The sequence below is a fragment of the Heterodontus francisci genome, chromosome 26 (genome assembly GCF_036365525.1).
Source record: "Heterodontus francisci isolate sHetFra1 chromosome 26, sHetFra1.hap1, whole genome shotgun sequence".
Lineage (NCBI taxonomy): Eukaryota > Metazoa > Chordata > Chondrichthyes > Heterodontiformes > Heterodontidae > Heterodontus > Heterodontus francisci.
Window position 1 is genome coordinate 12,354,874 of NC_090396.1, and position 27,019 is coordinate 12,381,892.

Sequence of the window (27,019 nt, forward strand, 5' to 3'; positions counted from 1 at the left end):
TTCCAGATTGTAACCACTCGCTGCATAAAAAAGTTTTTCTCTTGTCTTTTGCCAATCACTTCGAATCGGTGTCCTCTGATAAGCAACTGAAGAGAAGAAATTTGCAGGGCTACGGGAAAAGGGTTGGGGGGGGGTGTGGGTTGGGGTGCGGGGTGTAGGACTATCTAAATTGCTCTTGCGCAGAGCTAGCATGGACATGCCAGACCGAATGGCCTCCTTCTGTTTGTAATCATTCTATGATTCAAAGGGTAGTTAAAATCTGGAACACTCTCTTAAAATGTTGTTGAGGCTGGCAGTCTCTTGAAAATTTCAAAACTGAGATTGATAGATTTTTGTTAGGTAAGGGCATTAAGGGTAATGAACCAAGGTGGGTGGATAGAGCTAATATACATATCAGGCCTGATCTAATTGAATGGTGTAACAAGCTAGAGGGGCTGAATAGTCTCCTCCTGTTGTAAGCAGTTTGATTCCAACTCCCAATATGGTTTCCAACATACTCAGTTTATTGTACTTGACCAATTCCAGACAATGTCTTTGAGCAGTAGACATACAGAGAAATAAACCATATTACTGCATATCCCCGGATAGAGATGGAACTTTGTTGAACCTGACAAAGAGCAAGAGGGTAACCAGGGAAAGGGTTGGCCCACTCAAGGACAGAGATGGGAATCTATGCGTGGAGCGAGAGGAAATGGGTGAGGTGCTAAATGAGTACTTTGCATCAGTATTCACCAAGGAGAAGGACTTGGTGGATGATGAGCCTAGGGAAGGGAGTGCAGATAGTCCCAGTCATCTCATTATCAAAAAGGAGGAGGTGTTGGGTGTCTTGCAAAGCATTAAGGTAGATAAGTCCCCAGGGCCAGATGGGATCTACCCTAGAATACAGAGGGAGGCAAGGGAAGAAATTGCTGGGGCCTTGACAGAAATCTTTGCATCCTCATTGGCTACAGGTGAGGTCCCAGAGGACTGGAGAATAGCCAATGTTGTTCCTTTGTTTAAGAAGGGTGGTAAGGATAATCCAGGAAATTATAGGCCGGTGAGAGGATTCTTCGGGACAGGATTTACTCCCATTTGGAAACAAACGAACTTATTAGCGAGAGACAGCATGGTTTTGTGAAGGGGAGGTCATGTCTTACTAATTTGATTGAGTTTTTCGAGGAAGTGACGAAGATGATTGATGAGGGAAGGGCGGTGGATGTTGTCTATATGGACTTTAGTAAAGCCTTTGACAAGGTCCCGCATGGCAGACTGGTGCAAAAGGTGAAGTCACACGGGATCAGAGGTGAGCTGGCAAGATGGATACAGAACTGGCTCAGTCACAGAAGACAGAGGGTAACAGTGGACGGGTGTTTTTCTGAATGGAGGGCTGTGACTAGTGGTGTTCCGCAGGGATCAGTGCTGGGACCTTTGCTGTTTGTAGTATATATAAATGATTTGGAGGAAAATGTAGCTGGTCTGATTAGTAAGTTTGCAGACAACACAAAGGTTGGTGGAGTTGCGAACAGTGATGAGGATTGTCAGAGGATACAGCAGGATATAGATCGGTTGGAGACTTGGGCGGAGAAATGGCAGATGGAGTTTAATCCGGACAAATGTGAGGTAATGCATTTTGGAAGGTCTAATGCAGGTGGGAGGTATACAGTAAATGGGAGAACCCTTAGGAGTATTGACAGGCAGAGAGATCTGGGCGTTAGGTTCACAGGTCACTGAAAGTGGCAACGCAGGTGGATAAGGTAGTCAAGAAGGCATACGGCATGCTTGCCTTCACCGGTCGGGGCAGAGTATAAAAATTGGCAAGTCATGTTGCAGCTGTACAGAACCTTAGTTAGGCCACACTTAGAATATTGCGTGCAATTCTGGTCACCACACTACCAGAAGGACGTGGAGGCTTTGGAGAGGGTACAGAGGAGGTTTACCAGGATGTTGCCTGGTCTGGAGGGTATTAGCTATGAAAAGAGGTTGGAAAAACTCGGATTGTTTTCACTGGAACGACGGAGGTGGAGGAGCGACATGATCGAGGTTTACAAAGTTATGAGTGGCATGGACAGAGTGGATAGTCCGAAGCTTTTTCCCAGGGTGGAAGAGTCAGTTACTAGGGGACATAGGTTTAAGGTGCGAGGGGCAAAGTTTAGAGGGGATGTGCGAGGCAAGTTTTTTTACACAGAGGGTGGTGAGTGCCTGGAACTTGCTGCCAGGGGAGGTGGTGGAAGCAGATACGATAGCGACGTTTAAGAGACATCTTGACAAATATATGAATAGGAAGGGAATAGAGGGATACGGTCCCCGGAAGGTTTTAGTTTAGACAGGCATCAAGATCGGCGCAGGCTTGGAGGGCCGAATGGCCTGTTCCTGTGCTGTACTGTTCTTTGTTCTTTCTGACTCTCTCACCAAATTGTTAAGAAAAAATTAAGAACTTTGTAGCCATCTCTCATCAACACCATCATTGCTGATTCATTATGGTATAACAAGTGTTCTTGTGAACAGGACCCCCAGAAATTGAATAGTTCCTTCAAAACAAAACATGCTAACTTGTTTATCATCTGGGAAGTAGCTAATCATTCTAAGCTCCACTACCCTATTTCAAAACTGCCTTAGCGATCTCATTTCACAAAAATAAGTCAAAACATGAGTCACACAACCTGCAGTTTTAGCAAAAGTTAAAAAGCACAGTCAGCTAAATTGTACCCTGAAACATTAAATTCTGAAGCATCCTAGTAATGAACTTTAATTATTCCATTACGTCTAGCTACTGTACAAATCCACAAGCTATCAGTAAAAAGAAACCAAAAACTTTAATCATATGAAATTAAACCACATCCTGACCCGACACATATATGTAAACATGACTAGGGTATCTAACACTGTTACTACCTACACTCACTGTTAACACTCACACGAGAATGGTCACAGGTGAGGGACAGGCGTGCTTCCACCACTTGTAATCCAGTGAGAGTCAGCACCATCCCGGGAGCAGGGGGTCTGAACCCCAGTGAGCGTCAGCACCTTCCTGGGGGGAGGGGGCCTGAACCCCAGTGAGCGTCAGCACCTTCCCGGGAGGAGGGGGTCTGAACCCCAGTGAGCGTCAGCACCTTCCCGGGAGGAGGGGGTCTGAACCCCAGTGAGAGGCAGCACCTTCCTGGGAGGAGGATCGTTCTGTTGAAAGTTTTAAGAATAGAGTAGTGAGACCGGTGAGATTTTGCTGTTGACAGTGTTACTGTTTATTTTTTAACACTTTTTTAATGAATTTGCCAGAAACCCTCGTTCTAACTGAGGAGTAATTAACAAAACATGTGAATAATGCCATGAAAACATGCACCCAAACCAACAGCAGTGTTTGACCACAAACTCTACCATCCAACATGGTGTGGAATCTGGGTAAACAAGCTCACTGTTGCTCGGTTACTCTGGACCTGTTCTGCTCACTCTGAGAGTATCTGCTCATCCTCTCCTGACACCCGATTCTCCTCATCATCCTCGTGCTGTCTAAAGCAGCCACAATCCACCTCAGATCTGTTGGTCAGTAATTCCTCCTCGTGGTTCTGTAGGTCAACGGGTCACTTATCCTCCTCACCTCTGCCCACTGCCATGCCCCACTGCTCCCCTCCCCTCCCCAATGACATTTCCCCTCCCCCACTGCTCCTCCCCCACATGCCCATGTGGACATATAATTATAACAATTTCTCTTTTTGTAACAAGCAAGTAAACAGTAAAAAAAGAGTTATTGGCGACAGGATTGGGAGAGTAAACGGCTGGGGGCGGGGGGGGGGGTGCGGTGGTGGGGAAAGAGAGGAATAATGGCGGAGGGAGAGGAAACAGGGGGAGAGAGAGGAAATGGGGGGAGAGAGGTAACGGAGAGAAAGGTAGTGGAGAGAGAGAGAGGTGTTGGGGGAGAGACAGGTGACGGGGATGGGAGAGAGGTGATGGGGATGGGAGAGAGGTAACAAGGTGGGGGGGGGGAGAGAGAGATAGGAAACGGGGAGGGAGAGGGGTAATGTGGGGGGAGAGAGAGAGAGAAAATGGAGGGGGAGAGAAAGGGAACAGGAGGGGAGAGCTAACAGGAGAGAGAGAGGAAACGGGGGAGAGAGAGGAAATGGTGGGGGGGAAGAAACGGGCAGGGAGAGGAGTAATGGGGAGGAGAGAGTGGAAAAGGAGGGGAGGGAGAGAGAGTAAAGGGAGGGAGAGAGAGGAAACGGGCAGGAGAGCTAACGGGGAGAGAAAGGAATGGGGGGAGAGAGGTAATGGGGAGAAAGATAGTGGGGAGAGAGAGGTGACAGTGATGGGAGAGAGGTAATAGGGTGAGGGGAGAGAGAGAGGAAATGGTGGACAGGAAACAGAGCGAGAGAGGAAACGGGCAAGAGAGGTAGCGCGGAAGAGAGAGGAAATGGGGAGGGTGGAAGAGAGGTAATGGGCTAAGAGAGGTGACAGGGAGAGAGACGTGATGGGAGGTAGAGAGGGACGGGGAGAGGAAACGGGGAAGATAGAGAAATGTATCAGGAATTGTTGCATCTCTCCTGAAACCGTCTTCTCTCCAGGGTAAAGCATCCCAGGATCTGAGCACTGTATCCACTGTCTGGATGCCCTTGGGACTAGCACTGTGCAGACACTCTGTTCCTCTGACTGTATACCCGAGGCTACACACCCCTGGCCCTGCTACTGCCACACATTGTCCTGTTGATCTCAATGAGCTCAGTTCATGTCTCACACTTTTTAATCTATTCTGGTGATTTCCAATTTCCTGTAATGGCTCTCGTCACAATAACTTCTTGGCCTGAAAGTAGGAGCCGATGGAAAAGGCTGCTCGTCTCTTTAACTGAAAGAGTCAAGGGTGTGGATAGCGAGCTCCCATTTAACTGTCACATGTGGGAAAGATCCTTCCTGGCGACATCTTGTTTCTGGGAGCCCAGTTCAGTGAGGAATTTCACTGATGGTGAGACTGTCTCTTTACTCAGTGAGACTATCCCCTCCCCACTTCCCTTTGTGACATGAATTTGGTGATTCTTTCCCAGCTTTGGTTCATATGTTTATCATCACTGTAGAAGGCAGAGTGCACACTGGGGAGATGAGGATTTTATTCTGATGAGTATAGATTGGGATTTTGAGGAATTGCTGTCAGATGCGGGGAAGCATTCCTGCCAGCTCTCTGAGATTCCCTGTCACCAGATATTCATGGACTGTAAGTTATTCACTTCTAGTAAATTCCAGCTGAATCCAGCATGTGATACAAAGGTCCTTTTAGACTCTGGGCGATGATTGGCTGGTGAGGTGCCCCGAGCTCCTCTACTGCATGTATGGGCTGAATTAGGAGGTTTTCAGCTTTCCTTTTCCTTGTTCAGTTTCAGCCTTTGTACCTCCCCCGGCTTGCCCGTCCCTCGCCGTGATGCCCAGTGCCATCTCTTTGTCGTCCCCCTGCCTGATGATCAGCAGGCGGCAGGTGAGCAGGATTCCGAAGACCAGCGCATGGGCATAGCGTTTGAGCGGATCACCCACCAGCTGGTGGAAGAAGAGCACAGCCAACATGACCAAGAGCAGTGTGAAGTTAGCCACATCCTTGGGCCTCCCAGGGACCAGCGTCATCACAATGCCACACGCCACCTCCAGAGTCCCGATAAGCTTCCGCAGCAGGACTGATGTGATGCCCATCTTCTTTAACACTGGCAGAGCCTTGGCATATTCCTTATACGCTCTTTTCTGCAATTAAAATGATTAAAAACTGATGGCATTAGTTGCTCAGAAAAAGCCCAGCATAGTTTAAAGGGAGGTTTCGCAGAACCGTACAGCACCAATGGAGACCAATCTGCCCCTCGTGTCTGTGCTGGCTCTTTGGAAGAACTATCCAATTAATCTACTCCAATTAATCTACAGTGGCGCAGTGGTTAGCACCGCAGCCTCACAGCTCCAGTGACCCGGGTTCAATTCTGGGTACTGCCTGTGTGGAGTTTGCAAGTTCTCCCTGTGTCTGCGTGGGTTTCCTCCGGGTGCTCCGGTTTCCTCCCACATGCCAAAAGACTTGCAGATTGATAGGTAAATTGGCCATTATAAATTGCCCCTAGTATAGGTAGGTGGTAGATAAATATAGGGACAGGTGAGGATGTGGTAGGTGTATGGAATTAGTGTAGGATTAGTATAAATGGGTGGTTGATGGTCGGCACAGACTCGGTGGGCCGAAGGGCCTGTTTCAGTGCTGTATCTCCAAATAAAAAAATAAAATAAAAATCTCACTCCCTTACCTTTTCCCCACAGTCCTGCCAATTTTTCCATTTCCAGAGTTTATTCAATTTCCTTTTGAAAGTTACTATTGAATCTGACCAGTCTATATTAGGGTAATTAAAGCTCCCTGCTATCACTACTCTATAGTTCTTGCATCTCTCTGTAATTTTCTTGAAAATGTGTTCCTCTATATCTTTCCCACTGGTTGGTGGCCTATAGACTACACCCAGTCATGCAATGATACCTCTATTGTTTTATAGCTCTAACCAAATAGATCCTGTCCTTGACCCCTCTAAGACATCCTCTCTCTCCAGCACTGTAATGTTCTCCTTAATCAACACTGCCATCCCTCCTCCTTTCTTTCCTTCCCTATCTTTCCTGAACACCTTGTATCCAGGAGTATTTCGTTTCCAGTCCTGCTCTTTTTTGACACAAAAGCAAAATACTGTGGATGCTGGAAATCTGAAATAGAAACAGAAAATGCTGGAAACACTCAACAGGTCTGGCAGTATCTGTGGAGGAAAGCTGACTTAATGTTTCAGGTCTGTGACCTTTCATCAGAACTGGGAAAAGTTAGAAATGTATCTGGTTTTGAGCAAGTGGGAAGGGTGGGAACAAAAGGGAGGGTCTGTGGATAGGGTGGAGGGCAGGAGAAATTAAACAACAAAAGGTACAAAGTCAAAAGGAGTGGTAATGGAACAAGTGAAGAAACAAAAGATGTGTCTAGAGCTGACGTGAATGTCAGGAAAGCAGCCATTGAGACAATGCAAACTTCCATACTAGCACTTCCAATAAGTCTTCCTTTTCCCTCAGCTGAGGATTCCGCCCCACTGTGGTTGACAGGGCCCTCAACCGTATCCGATCTATTTCCTGCATTTCTGCTCTCACCCCTTCCCCTCCCTCCCAGAACCACAATAGGGTTCCCCTTGTCCTCACCTTCCACCCCGCCAGCCTCTGTATATTCAATGGATCATCCTCTGCCACCTCCAGTGTGATGCCACCAACAAACACATCTTCCCCTCCCCTCTCCTTCCAGCATTCCAAAGGGACCATTCCCTCTGTGACACCCTGGCCCACTCCTCCATTATATCTCTTCCCTTTCCTATGACATCTTTCCACGCAAGTGCAGGAGATGAACACCTACCCTTTTACCTCCTCCATTCTCACCCGCCAAGGCCCCAAACACTCCTCCCAGGTGAAGCAGCGATTTACTTGTACTTCTTACAATGTAGTATCCTGTATTCGCTGCTCACAATTCGGTCTCCTCTACACTGGGGAGACCAAACACAGACTGGGTGACCGCTTTGCGGAACACCTCCGCTCAGTCCGCAAGCATGACCCCGAGCTTCCAGTCACATGTCACTTTAATTCTCTACCTTGCTCCCATTCTGACCTTTCTGTCCTTGGCCTGTGTAGTGTTTCAGTGAAGCTCAAACACAAGCTTGAGGAGCAGCATTTTATCTTTCGACCGGGCACTTTACAGCCTTCTGGACTCAACTTTGAGTTCAACAATTTTAGATCATAACCTCTGCACCCATTTTATTTTGTGTTTTTGTGCTGATTTGGTTTTTTCTCGTTTCTTTCTAAATCCCTTTAACATTCCATTCAGACGGCTGCTGTTCTGCCATTCATACCCCCTCCAGACACATCTTTTGTTTCTTTACTTGTCCCATTACCACTCCTTTTGGCTTTGTACCATGAAACCTTTTGTCTTTAATCTCTTCTGGCCTCCACCCCATCACAGACCTTCTCTTTTGTTCTTTCCCACCACCCCACAACCCTTTCACTTACTCAAAACCTATTACAAATCCAATTTTTCTCAGTTCTGATGATAGGACATAGACCTGAATCGTTAACTCTGTTTCGCTCTCCACAGATGCTGTCTGACCTGCTGAGTGTTTCCAGCATTTTCTGCCCTTTTTTGAGCTAGGTCTCTGCTATCATCATGACATCATATTCCCATGTGGCTCCCTATGCCTGCAGTTCACCAACCTTATTTACCAGACTTCCTGTGTTCACAAACATGCACAGTAAACCTCACTTTCTTGCCCATCTCTGACTCCTCCCTCCCCATACTGGACTCATTCTCCATCTCTGCAATGGGATGTCTACTGCCATTGATTCCACCATGGCCTGGCCTCCATTATTCTTCTTCCTCCTCAATTTCCTGCAAGACTCCATTCCTTTCTCCATTTCTGCTGGATCCAATCCAATCAGATCATCCACTTCCCAAGGCCTCTGGTCATCGCACAGAGCCACCGAACTGCTCACCTTCAGCAGCTCACAAGCCTTTGCATCGACCAGATCATTCCCCCCATTTCCACCAACCTGGGTGTAAATGTACATAAATCATTGAAGGTGGCAGGACAGGTTGAGAGCGCGGTTAATAAAACATACAGTATCCTGGGCTTTATTAATAGAGATATAGACTCAAACACAATGTCCCTCGCCCCTCCTTCCCTCCTCTCCCCTTGCTTTACAATTCACTTTCCGAAACAATTGGTCACTTCCTTGTGCAACCACAGCAGGTGCAGCAGCTGCTCAATCATTTCCTCCCACACCAAAACAGGCAGGGTCCCAAACATTCCTTCCCTGGAATTCTGATGTACTTCCAGTTCTCTCACTCCTCATTGCCCCCGTCACTCCCCATATCCTTTGATATCCCACCCAGCCTCATGCCACACTGTCCCTACACTCCCCATACCCTTTAATATCCCGCCCAGTCTCATCCCACTACCCCCCTCACTCCCCATATCCTTTAAAACAGAATCACAGAATTGTTACAGTGCAAAAGGAGGCCATTCGGCCCATTGTGTCCACACTGGCTCTCTGAAAGAGCAACTCCCTCAGTTCTATTCCCCTGCCTTCTCCCCATAACCCTGCACATTCTTCCTTTTCATGTAACTGTCTAATTCTCTTTAGAATGCTTCAATTGAACTTGCCTCCACCACGTTCTCAGGCAATGCATTCCAGACCTTAACCACTCGCTGCATGAAAAAGTTTTTCCTCATGTCACTGTTGCTTCTCTTACCAAATACTTTAAATCTGTGCCCTCTCGTTCTCGATCCTTTCACAAGTGGGAACAATTTCTCTCTATCTACTCTGTCCGGACCCCTCATGATGTTGAATATTCGATCAAATCACCTCTCAGCCTTCTCTTCTCCAAGGAAAACAATCCTAACTTCTCCAATCTATCTTCATAACTGAAATTCCTCATCCCTGGAACCATTCTTGTGAATCTTTTCTGTACTCTCTCCAATGCCCTCACGTCTTTCCTGAAGTGCGGCTCCTGGAACTGAACGCAATACTCCAGCTGAGGCCGAACTAGTGTCTTATACAAGTTCAACATAACTTCCTTGCTCTTGTACTCTATGTCCCTATTAATAAAGCCCAGGATACTGTATGCTTTATTAACCGCTCTCTCAACCTGTCCTGCCACCTTCAATGACTTATGCACATATACACCTAGGTCCCTCTGCTCCTGCATCTCCTTTAAAATTGTGCCCTTTATTCTATATTGTCGCTCCATGTTCTTCCAACCAAAATGAATCATTTCACATTTCTCTGCATTGAACTTCATCTGCCACCTGTCTGCCCATTCCACCAACTTGTCTATGTCCTTTTGAAGTTCTACACTATCCTCCTCACAGTTCACAATGCTTCCAAGTTTCGTATCAACTGCAAAAACTTTGAAATTGTGCCCTGTTGACCAAGGTCTAGATCATTAATATATAGCAGGAAAAGCAAGGGTCCCAACACTGATCCCTGGGGAACTCCACTACAAACCTTCCTCCAGCCCGAAAAACATCCATTAACCACTACTCTTTGTTTCCTGTCACTCAGTCATTTCTGTATCCATGTTGCTACCGTCCCTTTTATTCCATGAGCTACATGTTTGCTCACAAGTCTGTTGTGTGACACTGTATCAAACGCCTTTTGAAAGTCCATGTACACCACATCAACAACATTGCCCTCATCAACCCTCTCTGTTACCTCTTCAAAAAACTCCAGTAAGTTAGTTAAACATGATTTTTCCTTATGAAATCCATGCTGGCTTTCCTTAATTAACTCGCATTTGTCCATATAACTAATATCCCACCCAGTCTAAATATACCCTCCCCCTCACTCCCCATATCTTTTAATAGTCTTTTGTAAGCAACTCTTTAATTCCTTTGTGCAAGTATTTCTGGACTCTGCTTCAGCAACATTCTAACCCCCTCTGTGTAAAGGAATTCCTCCTAACCTCCTCATTAATTCTGCTGGTAATTATCTTCTTTGTGCCTCTGTTTGCTATCTCTCCATTCCTTGGAAAAATCTCTCAGTATTAATTTATCAGAACTCTTCAGAATAATATCAGGTGACCAGTAACCATCTCAGCTCCATTGAAATAAATCTCCATTATCAAATTACATTTATATAGTGTCTTTAACTCAGTAAATCACAATGTACATCATTGGAACATAATCAGACAAAATTCAACACCAAGCCACATAAGGAGATATTAGGTCAGGTTAAAGAGGTAGGTTGTAAGAAGCATCTTAAAGATGGAAACAGAGGTAGAGAAACTGAGAGGTTTTGGGAGGGAATTCCAGAGCTCAACACTCAGGCAGCTGACGGTGTGGCTGCCAATGGTGGAGCAGTTAAAATTGGGAATACTTAAGAGTCCAGAATTAGATGAGCGCAAATATCTTGGAGGATTTTGGGGCTGGAGGAGATTACAGAGATAGGGAGGGGTGAGGGGCTGGAGGAGATTACAGAGATAGGGAAGGGTGAGGGGCTGGAGGAGATTACAGAGATAGGGAGGGGCGAGGGGCTGGAGGAGATTACAGAGATAGGGAGGGGTGAGGGGCTGGAGGAGATTACAGAGATAGGGAGGGGCGAGGGGCTGGAGGAAATTACAGAGATAGAGAGGGGTGAGGGGCTGGAGGAGATTACAGAGATAGGGAGGGGTGAGGGGCTGGAGGAGATTACAGAGATAGGGAGGGGTGAGGGGCTGGAGGAGATTACAGAGATAGGGAGGGGCGAGGGGCTGGAGGAAATTACAGAGATAGAGAGGGGTGAGGGGCTGGAGGAGATTACAGAGATAGGGAGGGGTGAGGGGCTGGAGGAGATTACAGAGATAGGGAGGGGTGAGGGGCTGGAGGAGATTACAGAGATAGGGAGGGGCGAGGGGCTGGAGGAGATTACAGAGATAGAGAGGGGTGAGGGGCTGGAGGAGATTACAGAGATAGGGAGGGGCGAGGGGCTGGAGGAGATTACAGAGATAGGGAGGGGCGAGGGGCTGGTGGAGATTATAGAGATAGGGAGGGGCGAGAGGCTGGAGGAGATTACAGAGATAGGGAGGGGTGAGGGGCTGGAGGAGATTACAGAGATAGACAGGGGCGAAAGGCTGGAGGAGATTACAGAGATAAGGAGGGGTGAGGGGCTGGAGGAGATTACAGAGGTAGGGAGGGGTGAGGGGCTGGAGAAGATTACAGAGGTAGAGAGGGGCAAGTGGCTGGAGGAGATTACAGAGATAGAGAGGGGCGAGGGGCTGGATGAGATTACGGAGATAGAGAGGGGCAAGGGGCTGGAGGAGATTACAGAGATAGGGAGGGGCGAGGGGCTGGTGGAGATTACAGAGATAGGGAAGGGCGAGGGGCTGGAGGAGATTACAGAGATAGAGAGGGGCGATGGGCTGGAGGAGATTACAGAGCTAGAGAGGGGCAAATGGCTGGAGGAGATTACAGAGATAAGGAGGTGTGAGGGGCTGGAGGAGATTACAGAGATAGGGAGGGGCGAGGGGCTGGAGGAGATTACAGAGGTAGGAAGGGGCGAGGGGCTGGAGGAGATTACAGAGATAGACAGGGGCGAGGGGCTGGAGGAGATTACAGAGATAGACAGGGGCGAGGGGCTGGAGGAGATTACAGAGATACGGAGGGCGAGGGGCTGGAGGAGATTACAGAGATACGGAGGGCGAGGGGCTGGAGGAGATTACAGAGATAGGGAGGGGTAAAGCCAACATAGAATTTGAAAACAAGTTGAGAATTTTAAAATTAATTTGTTGCTGGACGGTGACCACGGTCAGTTACCGAGTTACCGAGCACAGGGGTGAAGGATGAATTAGTGCAAGTTCGGATATGAAAAGCAGTGTTTTGGATGACATCAGATTTTATGGAGGGCGGAAGTTGAGAGGCCGCCCATGACAGCATTAGAATAGTCGAGTCTAGTGACAAGAAAAGCAACTTGTCAAATCCTGCTTCGTAACAGAAATGCCTCATCCCTGCTCTACACATTTCATTTACAGCCTTCCGAGAATGGGGTGTCCAAAACTGTGCGCAGTAATCCAACTGTAACATAACACAGGTCTTGCTAAAGTTGTTGATATATTTAGGGGAGGCTTGTTAACACGAAGGAGAATGGAATGGAGGGGTATGGGGGTAAGAGTGGTTATAGAGGGGTATGGGGGGGGTGGCTGAGTCGGTATAGAGGGGTATGGGAGGGGCTGAGTCGGTATCGAGGGGTATGGGAGGGGCTGAGTCGGTATAGAGGGGTATCGGGGGGGGGGTGGCTGAGTCAGTATAGAGGGGTATCGGGGGGGGGCTGAGTCAGTATAGAGGGGTATCGGGGGGGGGGCTGAGTCAGTATAGACGGGTATCGGGGGGGCTGAGTCAGTATAGAGGGGTATCGGGGGGGTGCTGAGTCGGTATAGAGAGGAATCGGGGGGGCTGAGTCAGTATAGAGGGGTATCGGGGGGGCTGAGTCGGCATAGAGGGGTATCGGGGGGGCTGAGTCGGCATAGAGGGGTATCGGGGTGTGCTGAGTCAGTATAGAGGGATATCGGGGGGGGCTGAGTCAGTATAGAGGGGTATCGGGGCGGGGTGCTGAGTCGGCATAGAGGGGTATCGGGGGGGCTGAGTCAGTATAGAGGGGTATCGGGGGGGCTGAGTCAGTATAGAGGGGTATCGGGGGGGGGGTGCTGAGTCGGTATAGAGGGGTATCGGGGGGGGTGCTGAGTCAGTATAGAGGGGTATCGGGGGGGCTGAGTCGGCATAGAGGGGTATCGGGGGGTCTGAGTCAGTATAGAGGGGTATCGGGGGGGCTGAGTCGGTATAGAGGGGTATTGGGGGGAGGGATGAGTCGGTATAGAGAGGAATCGGGGGGGCTGAGTCAGTATAGAGGGGTATCGGGGGGGCTGAGTCGGTATAGAGGGGTATCGGGGGGGCTGAGTCAGTATAGAGGGGTATCGGGGGGAGGGGTGAGTTGGTATAGAGGGGTATCGGGGGGGCTGAGTCGGTGTAGAGGGGTATCGGGGGGGCTGAGTCAGTATTGAGGGGAATCGGGGGGGGGGGGGGCTGAGTCGGTATAGAGGGGTATCGGGGGGGCTGTCAGTATAGAGGGGAATCGGGGGGGGTGAGTCGGAATAGAGGGGTATCGGAGGGGCTGAGTCTGTATAGAGGGGTATCGGGGGGGCTGAGTCGGTATAGAGGGGTATCGGGGGGGTTGAGACGAAATAGAGGGGTATCGGGGGGGGCTGAGTCGGTATAGAGGGGTATCGGGGGGGCTGAGTCGGTATAGAGGGGTATCGGGGGGGGCTGAGTCAGTATAGAGGGGTATCGGGGGGCTGAGTCGGCATAGAGGGGTATCGGTGGGGCTGATTTGGTATAGAGGGGTATCGGGGGGGGGCTGAGTCGGTATAGAGGGGTATCGGGGGGCTGAGTCGGTATAGAGGGGTATCGGGGGGGCTGAGTCGGTATAGAGGGGTATCGGGGGGGGCTGAGTCGGTATAGAGGCGTATCGGGGGGCTGAGTCGGTATAGAGGGGTATCGGGAGGGGCTGAGTCGGTATAGAGGGGTATCGGGGGGCTGAGTCACTTTAGAGGGTTATTGGGGGGGCTGAGTCAGTTTAGAGGCGTATCGGGGGGCTGTGTCGGTATAGAGGAGTATGGGGGGGAGGGGTGAGTCGGTATAGATGGGTATCGGGGGACTGAGTCGGTATAGAGTGGTATCGGGGGGCTGAGTCGGTATAGAGGGGTATCGGGGGGAGGGGTGAGTCGGTATAGATGGGTATCGGGGGACTGAGTCGGTATAGAGTGGTATCAGGGGGCTGAGTCGGTATAGAGGGATATCGGGGGGCAGGGTGGGAACAGAGCAGTGACTCCTTGTTCTTGACTCCCTCATCTACTGGGAGCTGTCCACTTCTATCTACCCTATCACATCCTTTCATCAGTGAAACCCCTTTATCATATTGACCTGTTATCTCTGTCATTCCAACAAAATGCCCCAATTTTTAAGTCTTTCCTTGTATTTATATTTCCTCATTCCAGGCAGGATACGAGTGAATCTGTGCTGTTCTCTCTCTAAAGCCTCAACATCGTCCTGTAGTGTGGAACCCTTCTCTGCTGCCAGTCCTGCAGCAAGAACACATTTAACTTAAAGTAAATCGTCAGTAAAGGGCATCGCAGCAGTTTTGTAAATTGACCAATTGTGTGAAATTGAGAAAGCTTTTTATCCCAGCATGCTTCAAGGAACCAACGGGACTTTTAAATGAACTTTTAAAACGAGCTGTGGACTGAAATTATTTATACAGACAGAGACACAGACAGGATTGAACTGCTCACCAAGACAATAGCTGGAGCAATCAGACCACACATTATTGCTGGAGTAAAGCCCATTCGCCGACATTTCGGAATGCTGATAAGCCCAGAACCCTTCCCCATCAAAACGCCTTTGTGTGATAGTGGTTACACATCAAACAGAATGAGGACATTTCCTTGTGAGATGATGAATTATTCACTGACGCAGGATGGGGAGGTGATCAAACGGTTAAAGAGTGCTGAGCTGGACTGAGTTGTCAGCCTTGACCATTTACCCCACCCGGACATGTTCAGGTCAGACTCTGGAATTAGAGTATGAGAGAAGGTGTGGATTCACCTCCCTACAACTCTAACTGAGGTCTTACTCAGGAATAATACGGGCTCAATATTACCTTTGGATTTTATATTTTATAACTCGTGATAAAATCTAGAATTCCATCATCCTGATTAACCCAGGTAGTACTTTAATGTCCTGTGTGCCTGTACCCCAAATCTCTGCTCTCCCACAGCCCGGGGCCCACTCCAGTTTGCAGTGTAACCACTGCTATTTTCTTTTAAACTAGAATGTATAATTTTGCACATTCTGACACTGAGTCAGCTCATTCCCCAACTTATCAATATCCCTTTGGGACTGCTTCCTTTGATCCTCGAAACAATGAACTATCTATTTCAGTATCATCAGTAAATTCTCTGTGGTTTATCGAACACGATCATCCCTTTTGAAATCTTTGCAGGCTGCTTTAAACTATTTTCTCTTCATCCACACACCCAGTCATTTTATCCTTGAAGTCTAAAATATTTTCTCCCACAGAAACTAAACCAGCTGCCTGCAACGACCAGATTTGCTCTCTCTCTTTAAAGAGTGGGCATTGCCACGGTAAAGCCTGGCTTGGGTATAAAATTAAAACCCAACCAAGTCCTTCTCTTGGGTGAATACTGATGCAAAGTACTCATTTAGCACCTCGCCCATTTCCGCTGGCTCCACGCACAAATTCCCTCCTCTGTCCTTGAGTGGGCCAACCCTTTCCTTGGCTACCCTCTTGCTCTTTATATACGTATAAAAAGCCTTGGGATTCTCCTTAATTGTTTGCCAATGACTTTTCATGACCCCTTTTAGCCCTCCTGACTCCTTGCTTAAGTTCCTTCCTACTGTCTTTATACTCCTCAAGGGCTTCGTCTGTTCCTAGCCTTCTAGCCCTTACGAATGCTTCCTTTTTCTTTTTGACTAGGCTCACAATATCCCTCGTTGTCCAAGGTTCCTGAAATTTGCCAAACTTATCCTTCATCCTCACAGGAACATGCTGGTCCTGGATACTAATCATAATTCTAAAGATCCCCCATTTCCCCAACTTAAACTTGCATCTTTCTGTAGTTTCTCTCCTCTCTGCCCTCATTCCCGCTCTGAGCTCATCTTGTCCATGAAACCCAACTCCTGCTCTCTCGATCCTATTCCCACTAAACTGCTGACCACCCAACTTCCCCTCATGATCCCCATGTTAGCCTACATTGTTAACAGTTCTCTCACTTCAGGTGTTGTCCCTCTCTCCTTTAAATCTACTGTCATCACCTTGTCCTTGCAAACGACCACCCCATCCTCAATCTCTCTTTCCTCTCCAAAATCCTTGAACATGTTGTCATCCCCCAAATCCATGCCAATCTTTCCCAGAATGCCATATTTGAACACAATCACATTTCCACCCATGCCACAGAATTGAAATGGTTCTTATCAAATTTACAAATGGCATCCTATCTGACTGTGGCAAAGGTAAACTAACCCTCCTCGTCCTTCTCAACCTGTCTGTGGCCTTTGAGATGGCTGACCATACCTTCCTCCTCCAACACCTCTCCACTGTCGTCCTGCTGGTTGGGACTGCTCTCACCTGGTTCCATTCTTATATACCTAACTGTAGCCAGAGAATCACCTGCAATGGCTTCTCTTCCCACTCCCACACCATTACCTCTGGTGTCCCCAGTGCCTCAGAATAAGTATGGTTATTTTACAAAAGGAACTATTCATTTCAGATAGGCTGGGGACACACTCAAAGCAATACACACTCACACAAATACACTCACACACATTACAACAGCTTGTATTTATATAGCACCTTCAACAGAATAAACATCCCAAAACGATCCTCGGCCTCCCTCCTATTTCTCATCTACATCCTGCCCCTTGGCAACCTCATCCGAAAGCACAGTGAGAAGTTTCCACATGTATGTTGACGACACCCAGCTCCAGCTCACCACCACCTCTCCTGACTCCTCCACTGTTGCGAAATTATCAGACAGCTTATCCAACATCCAGTACTGGATGAGCAGAAATTTCCACCAATTAAATATTGGGAAGACTGAAGCCATTGTTTTCAGTGCTCACCACAAACTCCGTTTCCCAGGTACTGACTCCAACCCTCTCCCTGGTAACCATCTAAGGCCAAATCAGACTGTTTGCAACCTTGGTGTCATATTTGACCCCACGATGAGCTTCCGACCACACATCTACACCATCACTAAAACCGCCTATTTCCACCTCTGCAACATCGCTCAACTTCGCCTCTGTCTCAGCTCATTTGCTGCTGAAACCCTCATTCATGCCTTTGTTACATCTAGACTTGACTACTACAACTCACAGCTGGCTGGTCTCCCACATTCTGCCCTCCATAAACTTCAGGTCATCTAAAGTGTGCTGCCCGTCTGTTAACTGGCACCGAGTCTCTTTCCCCAATCACCTCTATGCTCACTGACCTACACTGGCTCCTGGTTAAGCAACATCTCAATTTTAAAATTATCAAATCCCTCCATGGCCTTGTCCCTTCTTACCTCTGTAATCTCCTCCAGCCCCACAACTCTCCACAGGTATCTGAGATAATCAATGCTCATCTAATTCTGGCCCTTTGTGCATCCATGATCATAATCACTCCACCATTGGCAGCCGTGCCTTCAGCTACCTGGGTCCCAAGCTCTGAAATCCCCTCCCTAAACCTCTCCGCCTCTCTCCCATCCTTTAAGATGCTCCTTAAAACCTACCTTTTTGACCAAGCTTTTGGTTATCTGCCTAATAAGTGACTCAGTGTCATATTTTGCTTTATAAAGCACCTTGGGATTATTTTTAAGGTGGAAGCTGTCGTTATGTGTATGAGGGTGGTTTTGAGCATATTTCTGTGAGTGAGTGTGTATTGCTGTGACTGTGCTCCCAGCCTATCTGAAATGAATAGTCCCTTTTGTAAAATAACCACATTTATTGTGAGGCATTGCGGAGTGGCAGAGTCCTATTTCTGATCTCCAGCCTGCTTTCTGTTCTGCTGTATTCCAAGATGAGGTGGTATTTGGAGGTTAGCTGATCCAGGCCCTGTGTCTAATGCAGATGCTGTTGTTTTGCTGTGTGTTTAGTGCTCAGTATACTGGTGCTGTGTGTGTGTCTCTCTGCTGGACACCTGCTCACTCTTTGCTGCTTACCATCTCGCTGTAAGCATCTCTGCTCAGCCGAGGCGTCAGTTTGATGGTTCCCATGAAGACAAAGAATAAACCCAGGGCCACAGAGAGAGTCACGATTGTCACTGTCCTGGACGATACCATCATCAGTCGATGCTGGACACACACAACACTGCACTGCCGAGGGACTGAGCTGCAATTCTGTGAACAGCTGGTATCACTCACTGCACTGCTGCTGGGTCCTAAAGCCCGCCTGTTAGCAAGGGCACAGAAGCTGTCACTCTGCCCTGATAAGACACTCCCCCATCCCAGAATAGACACTCCCCGTATCCCCCGATAAAGACTCCCCATGTCCCTGTCCCCCTGATAGAGACTCCCATCCTCCCCTCGATAGTGACTCCCCCATCCTCCATCCCCCCGATAGACAATGCCCAGTCCCCTGCAATAGAGACTCACCATGTCCCTGTCCCTCCGATAGACAGTTCCCCGTCACACTGGCACCAGATAGACAGTTCCTCCCAATAGAGACTTGCCCAGTCCCCATCCCACCCCTCACACACCCCTTATTTCCCTGATAGACACTGCACCTTGTTCCCCTGATAAAGACACACCCGGTAGACACTACCCCATTCGTCCGGTAGAGATGCCCCTTGGCTCTTGATAAAGACTTCCCCTGTCCCATGCTCCCCCATAGAGACTCCCCCTGTCCACTCCCTGCCAAAAGACTCCCTGCCACCACCTCCCCATAGAGATTCCCCATGTTCCTCCCATAGAGACTCCCCCGTACCTCCCTGTTGGAACCACAAAACTCGCTGGAAGAAGAAATTATGGTGAACTTTTTAAAAAGTGATGCTCATTCCTGGAATTGGCTAATCCAGGAGTCATTAGTTTCTCTGATGATACTCGTGCTTGTCTAACCCAGTCACTGTGAGATCTGTCTGTCCCGGTCTCTGTGTGATCTGTCTGTCCTGATCACCATGTGGTCTGTCTGTCCCGGTCACTGTGTGGTCTGTCTGTCCCGGTCACCATGTGGTCCGTCTGTCCCGGTCACTGTGTGGTCTGTCTGTCCCGGTGACCGTGTGGTTTGTCTGTCCCGGTCACTGTGTGACCTGTCTGACCCGGTCACTGTGTGCTCTGTAACCAGGGAAAGGGTTGACCCACTCAAGGATAGAGATGGGAATCTATGTGTGGAGCCAGAGGAAATGGGCGAGGTGCTAAATGAGTACTTTGCATCAGTATTCACCAAAGAGAAGGACTTGGTGGATGATGAGCCTAGGGAAGGGAGTGTAGATAGTCTCAGTCATCTCATTATCAAAAAGGAGGAGGTGTTGGGTGTCTTGCAAAGCATTAAGGTAGATAAGTCCCCAGGGCCTGATGGGATCTCCCCTAGAATACAGAGGGAGGCAAGGGAAGAAATTGCTGGGGCCTTGACAGAAATCTTTGCATCCTCAGGTGAGGTCCCAGAGGACTGGAGAATAGCCAATATTATTCCTTTGTTTAAGAAGGGTGGTAAGGATAATCCAGGAAATTATAGGCCGGTGAGCCTTACGTCAGTGGTAGGGAAACTATCAGAGAGGATTCTTCGGGACAGGATTTACTCCCATTTGGAAATAAATGGACTTATTAGCGAGAGACAGCATGGTTTTGTGAAGGGGAGGTCATGTCTCATTAACTTGATTGAGTTTTCTGAGGAAGTGACGAAGATGATTGATGAAGGAAGGGCAGTGGATGTTATCTATATGGACTTCAGTAAAGTCTTTGACAAGGTCCCTCATGGCAGACTGGTACAAAAGGTGAAGTCACACGGGATCAGAGGTGAGCTGGCAAGATGGATACAGAACTGGCTCGGTCATAGAAGACAGAGGGTAACAGTGGATGGGTGTTTTTCTGAATGGAGGGATGTGACTAGTGATGTTCCGCAGGGATCAGTGCTGGGACCTTTGCTGTTTGTAGTATATATAAATGATTTGGAGGAAAATGTAGCTGGTCTGATTAGTAAGTTTGCGGATGACACAAAGGTTGGTGGAGCTGCGGATAGTGATGAGGATACAGCAGGATATAGATCGGTTGGAGACTTGGGCGGAGAAATGGCAGATGGAGTTTTATCCGGACAAATGTGAGGTAATGCAGGTGGGAAGTATACAGTAATTGGCAGAACCCTTAGGAGTATTGACAGGCAGAGAGATCTGGGCGTACAGGTCCACAGGTCACTGAAAGTGGCAACTCAGGTGGATAAGGCATACGGCATGCTTGCCTTCATCGGTTGGGGCAAAGAGTATAGAAATTGACAAGTCATGTTGCAGCTGTACAGAACCTTAGTTAGGCCACACTTAGAATATTGCGTACAATTCTGCTCGCCACACTACCAGAAGGACGTGGAGGCTTTGGAGAGGGTACAGAAGAGGTTTACCAGGATGTTGCCTGGTCTGGAGGGCATTAGCTATGAGGAGAGGTTGGAAAAATCCGGTTTGTTTTCACTGGAACGACGGAGGTGGAGGGGCGACATGATAGAGGTTTACAAAGTTATGAGCGGCATGGACAGAGTGGATAGTCAGAAGCTTTTTCCCAGGGTGGAAGAGTCAGTTACGAGGGGACATAGGTTTAAGGTGCGAGGGGCAAAGTTTAGAGGGGATGTGCGAGGCAAGTTCTTTACACAGAGTGAGTGCCTGGAACTTGCTGCCAGGGGAGGTGGTGGAAGCAGATACGATAGCGACGTTTAAGAGACATCTTGACAAATACATGAATAGGATGGGCCCCGGAAGTGGAGAAGGTTTTAGTTTAAACAGGCATCAAGATTGGCGCAGGCTTGGAGGGCCGAATGGCCTGTTCCTGTGCTGTACTGTACTTTGTTCTTTGTTCTTGTCTGTCCCGGTCACTGTGTGCTCTGTCTGACCCCCAGTAACCGGGTGACTTGTCTGTCCCAGTCACCGGGTGACCTCTCTGTCCCAGTCACCGGGTGACCTCTCTGTCCCAGTCACCGGGTGACCTCTCCGTCCCAGTCACCGGGTGACCTCTCCGTCCCAGTCACTGGGTGACCTCTCTGTCCCAGTCACTGGTTGACTTGTCTGTCCCAGTCACTGGGTGACCTCTCTGTCCCACTCACTGAGTGATCACTCTGTCCCACTCACTGGGTGACCGGTCTGTCCCAGTAAGTGAGTGACCTCTCTGTCCCAGTCACTGAGTGACATCTCTGTCCCACTCACTGGGTGACCTCTCTGTCCCAGTCACTGAGTGACCTCTCTGTCCCAGTCACTGAGTGACCTCTCTGTCCCACTCACTGGGTGACCGGTCTGTCCCACTCACTGGGTGACCTCTCTGTCCCAGTCATTGGGTGACCTCTCTGTCCCAGTCACCGGGTGACCTCTCTGTCGCAGTCACTGAGTGACCTCTCTGCCCCAGTCACTGAGTGACCTGTCTGTCCCAGTCACTGAGTGCTCTCTCTGTCCCACTCACTGAGTGATCTCTCTGTCCCAGTCACGGAGTGACCTCTGTTCCACTCACTGAGTGATCTCTCTGTCCCACTCATTGGGTGACCTGTCTGTCCCAGTCACTGGGTGACCTCACTGTCCCAGTCACCGGGTGCCCACTCTGTCCCAGTCACTGGGTGACTTGTCTGTCCCAGTCACCGGGTGACCTCTCTGTCCCAGTCACCGGGTGACCTCTCTGTCCCAGTCACTGGGTGACTTGTCTGTCCCAGTCACCGGGTGACCTCTCTGTCCCAGTCACTGAGTGACCTGTCTGTCCCAGTCACTGAGTGACCTCTCTGTCCCACTCACTGAGTGACCGGTCTGTCCCAGTAAGTGAGTGACCTCTCTGTCCCAGTCACTGAGTGACATCTCTGTCCCACTCACTGGGTGACCTCTCTGTCCCAGTCACTGAGTGACCTCTCTGTCCCAGTCACTGGGTGACCTCTCTGTCCCAGTCACTGGGTGACCGGTCTGTCCCACTCACTGGGTGACCTCTCTGTCCCAGTCACCGGGTGACCTCTCTGTCGCAGTCACTGAGTGACCTCTCTGCCCCAGTCACTGAGTGACCTGTCTGTCCCAGTCACTGAGTGCTCTCTCTGTCCCACTCACTGAGTGATCTCTCTGTCCCAGTCACGGAGTGACCTCTGTTCCACTCACTGAGTGATCTCTCTGTCCCAGTCACTGGGTGACCTCACTGTCCCAGTCACCGGGTGCCCACTCTGTCCCAGTCACTGGGTGACTTGTCTGTCCCAGTCACCGGGTGACCTCTCTGTCCCAGTCACCGGGTGACCTCTCTGTCCCAGTCACTGGGTGACTTGTCTGTCCCAGTCACCGGGTGACCTCTCTGTCCCAGTCACTGAGTGACCTGTCTGTCCCAGTCACTGAGTGACCTCTCTGTCCCACTCACTGAGTGATCTCTCTGTCCCAGTCACTGGGTGACCTCACTGTTCCACTCACTGGGTGACCGGTCTGTCCCAGTCACTGGGTGACCTCTCTGTCCCAGTCACTGGTGAACGGTCTGTCCCAGTAAGTGAGTGATCTCTCTGTCCCAGTCATTCGGTGACCTGTCTGTCCCAGTCACTGAGTGACCTCTCTGTCCCACTCACTAGGTGACCGGTCTGTCCCAGTCACTGAGTCACCTCTCTGTCCCAGTCACTGAGTCACCTCTCTGTCCCAGTCACTGAGTGATCTCTCTGTCGCAGTCACTGAGTGATCTCTCTGTCGCAGTCACTGAGTGATCTCTCTGTCGCAGTCACTGAGTGACCTCTCTGTCGCAGTCACTGAGTGACCTCTCTGTCCCAGTCACCGGGTGCCCACTCTGTCCCAGTCACCGGGTGCCCACTCTGTCCCAGTCACCGGGTGCCCACTCTGTCCCAGTCACCGGGTGACCTCTCTGTCCCAGTCACCGAGTGACATGTCTGTCCCACTCACTGGGTGACCGGTCTATCCCACTCACTGGGTGACCGGTCTGTCCCAGTCACTGGGTAACCTCTCTGTCCCAGTCACCGGGTGATCTCTCTGTCCCAGTCACTAGGTGACCTGTCTGTCCCACTCACTGGGTGACCTCTCTGTCCAAGTCACTGTGTGATCTCTCTGTCCCAGTCATTGGGTGATCTCTCTGTCCCAGTCACTGGGTGACCTCTCTGTCCCAGTCACTGGGTGACTGGTCTGTCCCAGTCACTGGGTGACCTCTCTGTCCCAGTCACTGGGTGACCGGTCTGTCCCAGTCACTGGGTGACCGGTCTGTCCCAGTCACTGGGTGACCGGTCTGTCCCAGTCACTGGGTGACCGGTCTGTCCCAGTTACCGGGTGACCTCTCTGTCCCAGTCACTGAGTGACCTCTCTGTCCCAGTCACTGAGTGACCTCTCTGTCCCAGTCACTGAGTGATCTCTCTGTCCCACTCACTGAGTGACCTCTCTGTCCCACTCACTGAGTGACCTCTCTGTCCCACTCACTGAGTGACCTCTCTGTCCCACTCACTGAGTGACCTCTCTGTCCCAGTCACTGAGTGACCTCTCTGTCCCAGTCACTGAGTGAACTGTCTGTCCCAGTCACTGAGTGACCTCTCTGTCCCAGTCACTGAGTGACCTCTCTGTCCCACTCACTGAGTGATCTCTCTGTCCCACTCACTGGGTGACCTCTCTGTTCCAGTCACTGGGAGACCGGTCTGTCCCAGTCACTGGGTGACCTCTCTGTCCCAGTCATTGGGTGACCTGCCTGTCCCAGTGACCGGGTGGCCTCTCTGTCCCAGTCACTGAGTGACCTCTCTGTCCCACTCACTGAGTGATCTCTCTGTCCCACTCACTGGGTGACCTCTCTGTCCCAGTCACTGAGTGTCCTCTCTGTCCCAGTCACTGAGTGACCCCTCTGTCCCACTCACTGAGTGACCTCTCTGTCCCACTCACTAAGTGATCTCTCTGTCCCACTCACTGAGTGACCTCTCTGTCCCAGTCACTGGGTGACCGGTCTGTCCCAATCACTGGGTGACCTCTCTGTCCCAGTCACTGAGTGAACTGTCTGTCCCAGTCACTGGGTGACCTGCCTTTTCCAGTCACTGGGTGCCCACTCTGTCCCAGTCACTGGGTGACCTGTCTGTCCCAGTCACCGGGTGACCTCTCTGTCCCAGTCACCGGGTGAACTCTTTTTCCCAGTCACTGGGTGACTTGTCTGTCCCAGTCACCGGGTGACCTCTCTGTCCCAGTCACCGAGTGACCTCTCTGTCCCAGTCACTGAGTGACCTCTCTGTCTCACTCACTGAGTGATCTCTCTGTCTCACTCACTGAGTGATCTCTCTGTCTCACTCACTGAGTGATCTCTCTGTCCCAGTCACTGGGTGACCTCTCTGTCCCAGTCACTGGGTGATCTCTCTGTCCCAGTCATTGGGTGATCTCTCTGTCACTCTCTCCGCGTGATCTCTCTGTCCCAGTCACCGGGTGATCTCTCTGTCCCAGTCACCGGGTGATCTCTCTGTCCCAGTCACCGGGTGATCTCTCTGTCCCAGTCACCGGGTGATCTCTCTGTCCCAGTCACTGGGTGATCTCTCTGTCCCACTCACCGGGTGACCACACTGTCCCACTCACCGGGTGCCCACTCTGTCCCAGTCACTGGGTGACTTGTCTGTCCCAGTCACCGGGTGCCCACTCTGTCCCAGTCACTGGGTGACTTGTCTGTCCCAGTCACCGGGTGACTTGTCTGTCCCAGTCACCGGGTGACCTCTCTGTCCCAGTCACCGGGTGACCTCTCTGTCCCAGTCACTGGGTGACTTGTCTGTCCCAGTCACCGGGTGACCTCTCTGTCCCACTCACTGAGTGATCTCTCTGTCCCAGTCACTGGGTGACCTCACTGTTCCACTCACTGGGTGACCGGTCTGTCCCAGTCACTGGGTGACCTCTCTGTCCCAGTCACTGGTGAACGGTCTGTCCCAGTCACTGGGTGACCTCTCTGTCCCAGTCATTCGGTGACCTGTCTGTCCCAGTCACCGGGTGACCTCTCTGTCCCACTCACTCAGTGATCACTCTGTCCCACTCACTGGGTGACCTCTCGGTCCCAGTCACTGAGTGACCTGTCTGTCCCACTCACTGGGTGACCGGTCTGTCCCAGTCACTGGGTGACCGGTCTGTCCCAGTAAGTGAATGATCTCTCTGTCCCAGTCACTGAGTGACCTGTCTGTCCCAGTCACTGAGTGACATCTCTGTCCCACTCACTGGGTGACTCCTCTGTCCCAGTCACTGAGTGACCTCTCTGTCCCACTCACTAGGTGACCGGTCTGTCCCAGTCACTGGGTGACCTCTCTGTCCCAGTCATTGGGTGAGCTCTCTGTCCCAGTCACCCGGTGACCTCTCTGTCGCAGTCACCGGGTGACCTCTCTGTCGCAGTCACCGGGTGACCTCTCTGTCGCAGTCACCGGGTGACCTCTCTGTCGCAGTCACCGGGTGACCTCTCTGTCGCAGTCACCGGGTGACCTCTCTGTCGCAGTCACCGGGTGACCTCTCTGTCGCAGTCACCGGGTGACCTCTCTGTCCCAGTCACTGAGTCACCTCTCTGTCCCAGTCACTGAGTGACCTCTCTGTACCAGTCACTGAGTGATCTCTCTGTCCCAGTCACTGAGTGATCTCTCTGTCGCAGTCACTGAGTGACCTCTCTGTCCCAGTCACCGGGTGCCCACTCTGTCCCAGTCACCGGGTGACCTCTCTGTCCCAGTCACCGAGTGACATGTCTGTCCCACTCACCGGGTGACCGGTCTATCCCACTCACTGGGTGACCGGTCTGTCCCAGTCACTGGGTGACCTCTCTGTCCCAGTCACCGGGTGATCTCTCTGTCCCAGTCACTGGGTGACCTGTCTGTCCCACTCACTGGGTGACCTCTCTGTCCAAGTCACTGTGTGATCTCTCTGTCCCAGTCATTGGGTGATCTCTCTGTCCCAGTCACTGTGTGACCTCTCTGTCCCACTCACTGGGTGACCGGTCTGTCCCAGTCACTGGGTGACCTCTCTGTCCCAGTCACTGGGTGACCGGTCTGTCCCAGTCACTGGGTGACCGGTCTGTCCCAGTCACCGGGTGACCTCTCTGTCCCAGTTACCGGGTGACCTCTCTGTCCCAGTCACTGAGTGACCTCTCTGTCCCAGTCACTGAGTGATCTCTCTGTCCCAGTCACTGAGTGACCTCTCTGTCCCACTCACTGAGTGATCTCTCTGTTCCACTCACTGAGTGATCTCTCTGTTCCACTCACTGAGTGATCTCTCTGTCCCAGTCACTGAGTGACCTCTCTGTCCCAGTCACTGAGTGACCTCTCTGTCCCAGTCACTGAGTGACCTCTCTGTCCCAGTCACTGAGTGAACTGTCTGTCCCAGTCACTGAATGACCTCTCTGTCCCAGTCAATGAGTGACCTCTCTGTCCCAGTCAATGAGTGACCTCTCTGTCCCAGTCAATGAGTGACCTCTCTGTCCCACTCACTGAGTGACCTCTCTGTCCCACTCACTGAGTGACCTCTCTGTCCCACTCACTGAGTGACCTCTCTGTCCCACTCACTGAGTGACCTCTCTGTCCCACTCACTGAGTGACCTCTCTGTCCCACTCACTGAGTGACCTCTCTGTCCCACTCACTGAGTGATCTCTCTGTCCCACTCACTGAGTGATCTCTCTGTCCCACTCACTGAGTGACCTCTCTGTTCCAGTCACTGGGAGACCGGTCTGTCCCAGTCACTGGGTGACCTCTCTGTCCCAGTCATTGGGTGACCTGCCTGTCCCAGTGACCGGGTGGCCTCTCTGTCCCAGTCACTGAGTGCCCTCTGTGTCCCACTCACTGAGTGATCTCTCTGTCCCACTCACTGGGTGACCTC

The 27,019-nt window shown here is 50.5% G+C and overlaps 1 protein-coding gene across 2 annotated transcripts in view; it reads right to left on the reverse strand.

Annotated features, from left to right (window-relative positions):
• Positions 1–3,658: 3,658 nt before the first annotated feature.
• Positions 3,659–27,019, reverse strand: part of LOC137384181 (novel acetylcholine receptor chaperone-like) — a 163,494-nt gene continuing 140,133 nt past the window's right edge. The window contains exons 1-2 of one of the 2 annotated variants that reach the window (XM_068057815.1): positions 18,236–18,374; positions 3,659–5,688 (exon numbers count right to left, since the gene is read on the reverse strand). In XM_068057815.1, the coding sequence (XP_067913916.1) occupies positions 5,299–5,688; positions 18,236–18,358 (513 nt within the window). In that variant the 5' untranslated portion in view covers positions 18,359–18,374 and the 3' untranslated portion in view covers positions 3,659–5,298. Of the gene's footprint in view, positions 5,689–18,235; positions 18,375–27,019 lie in introns of those variants that run through there. The other variant, XM_068057816.1, reaches the window with a different exon arrangement.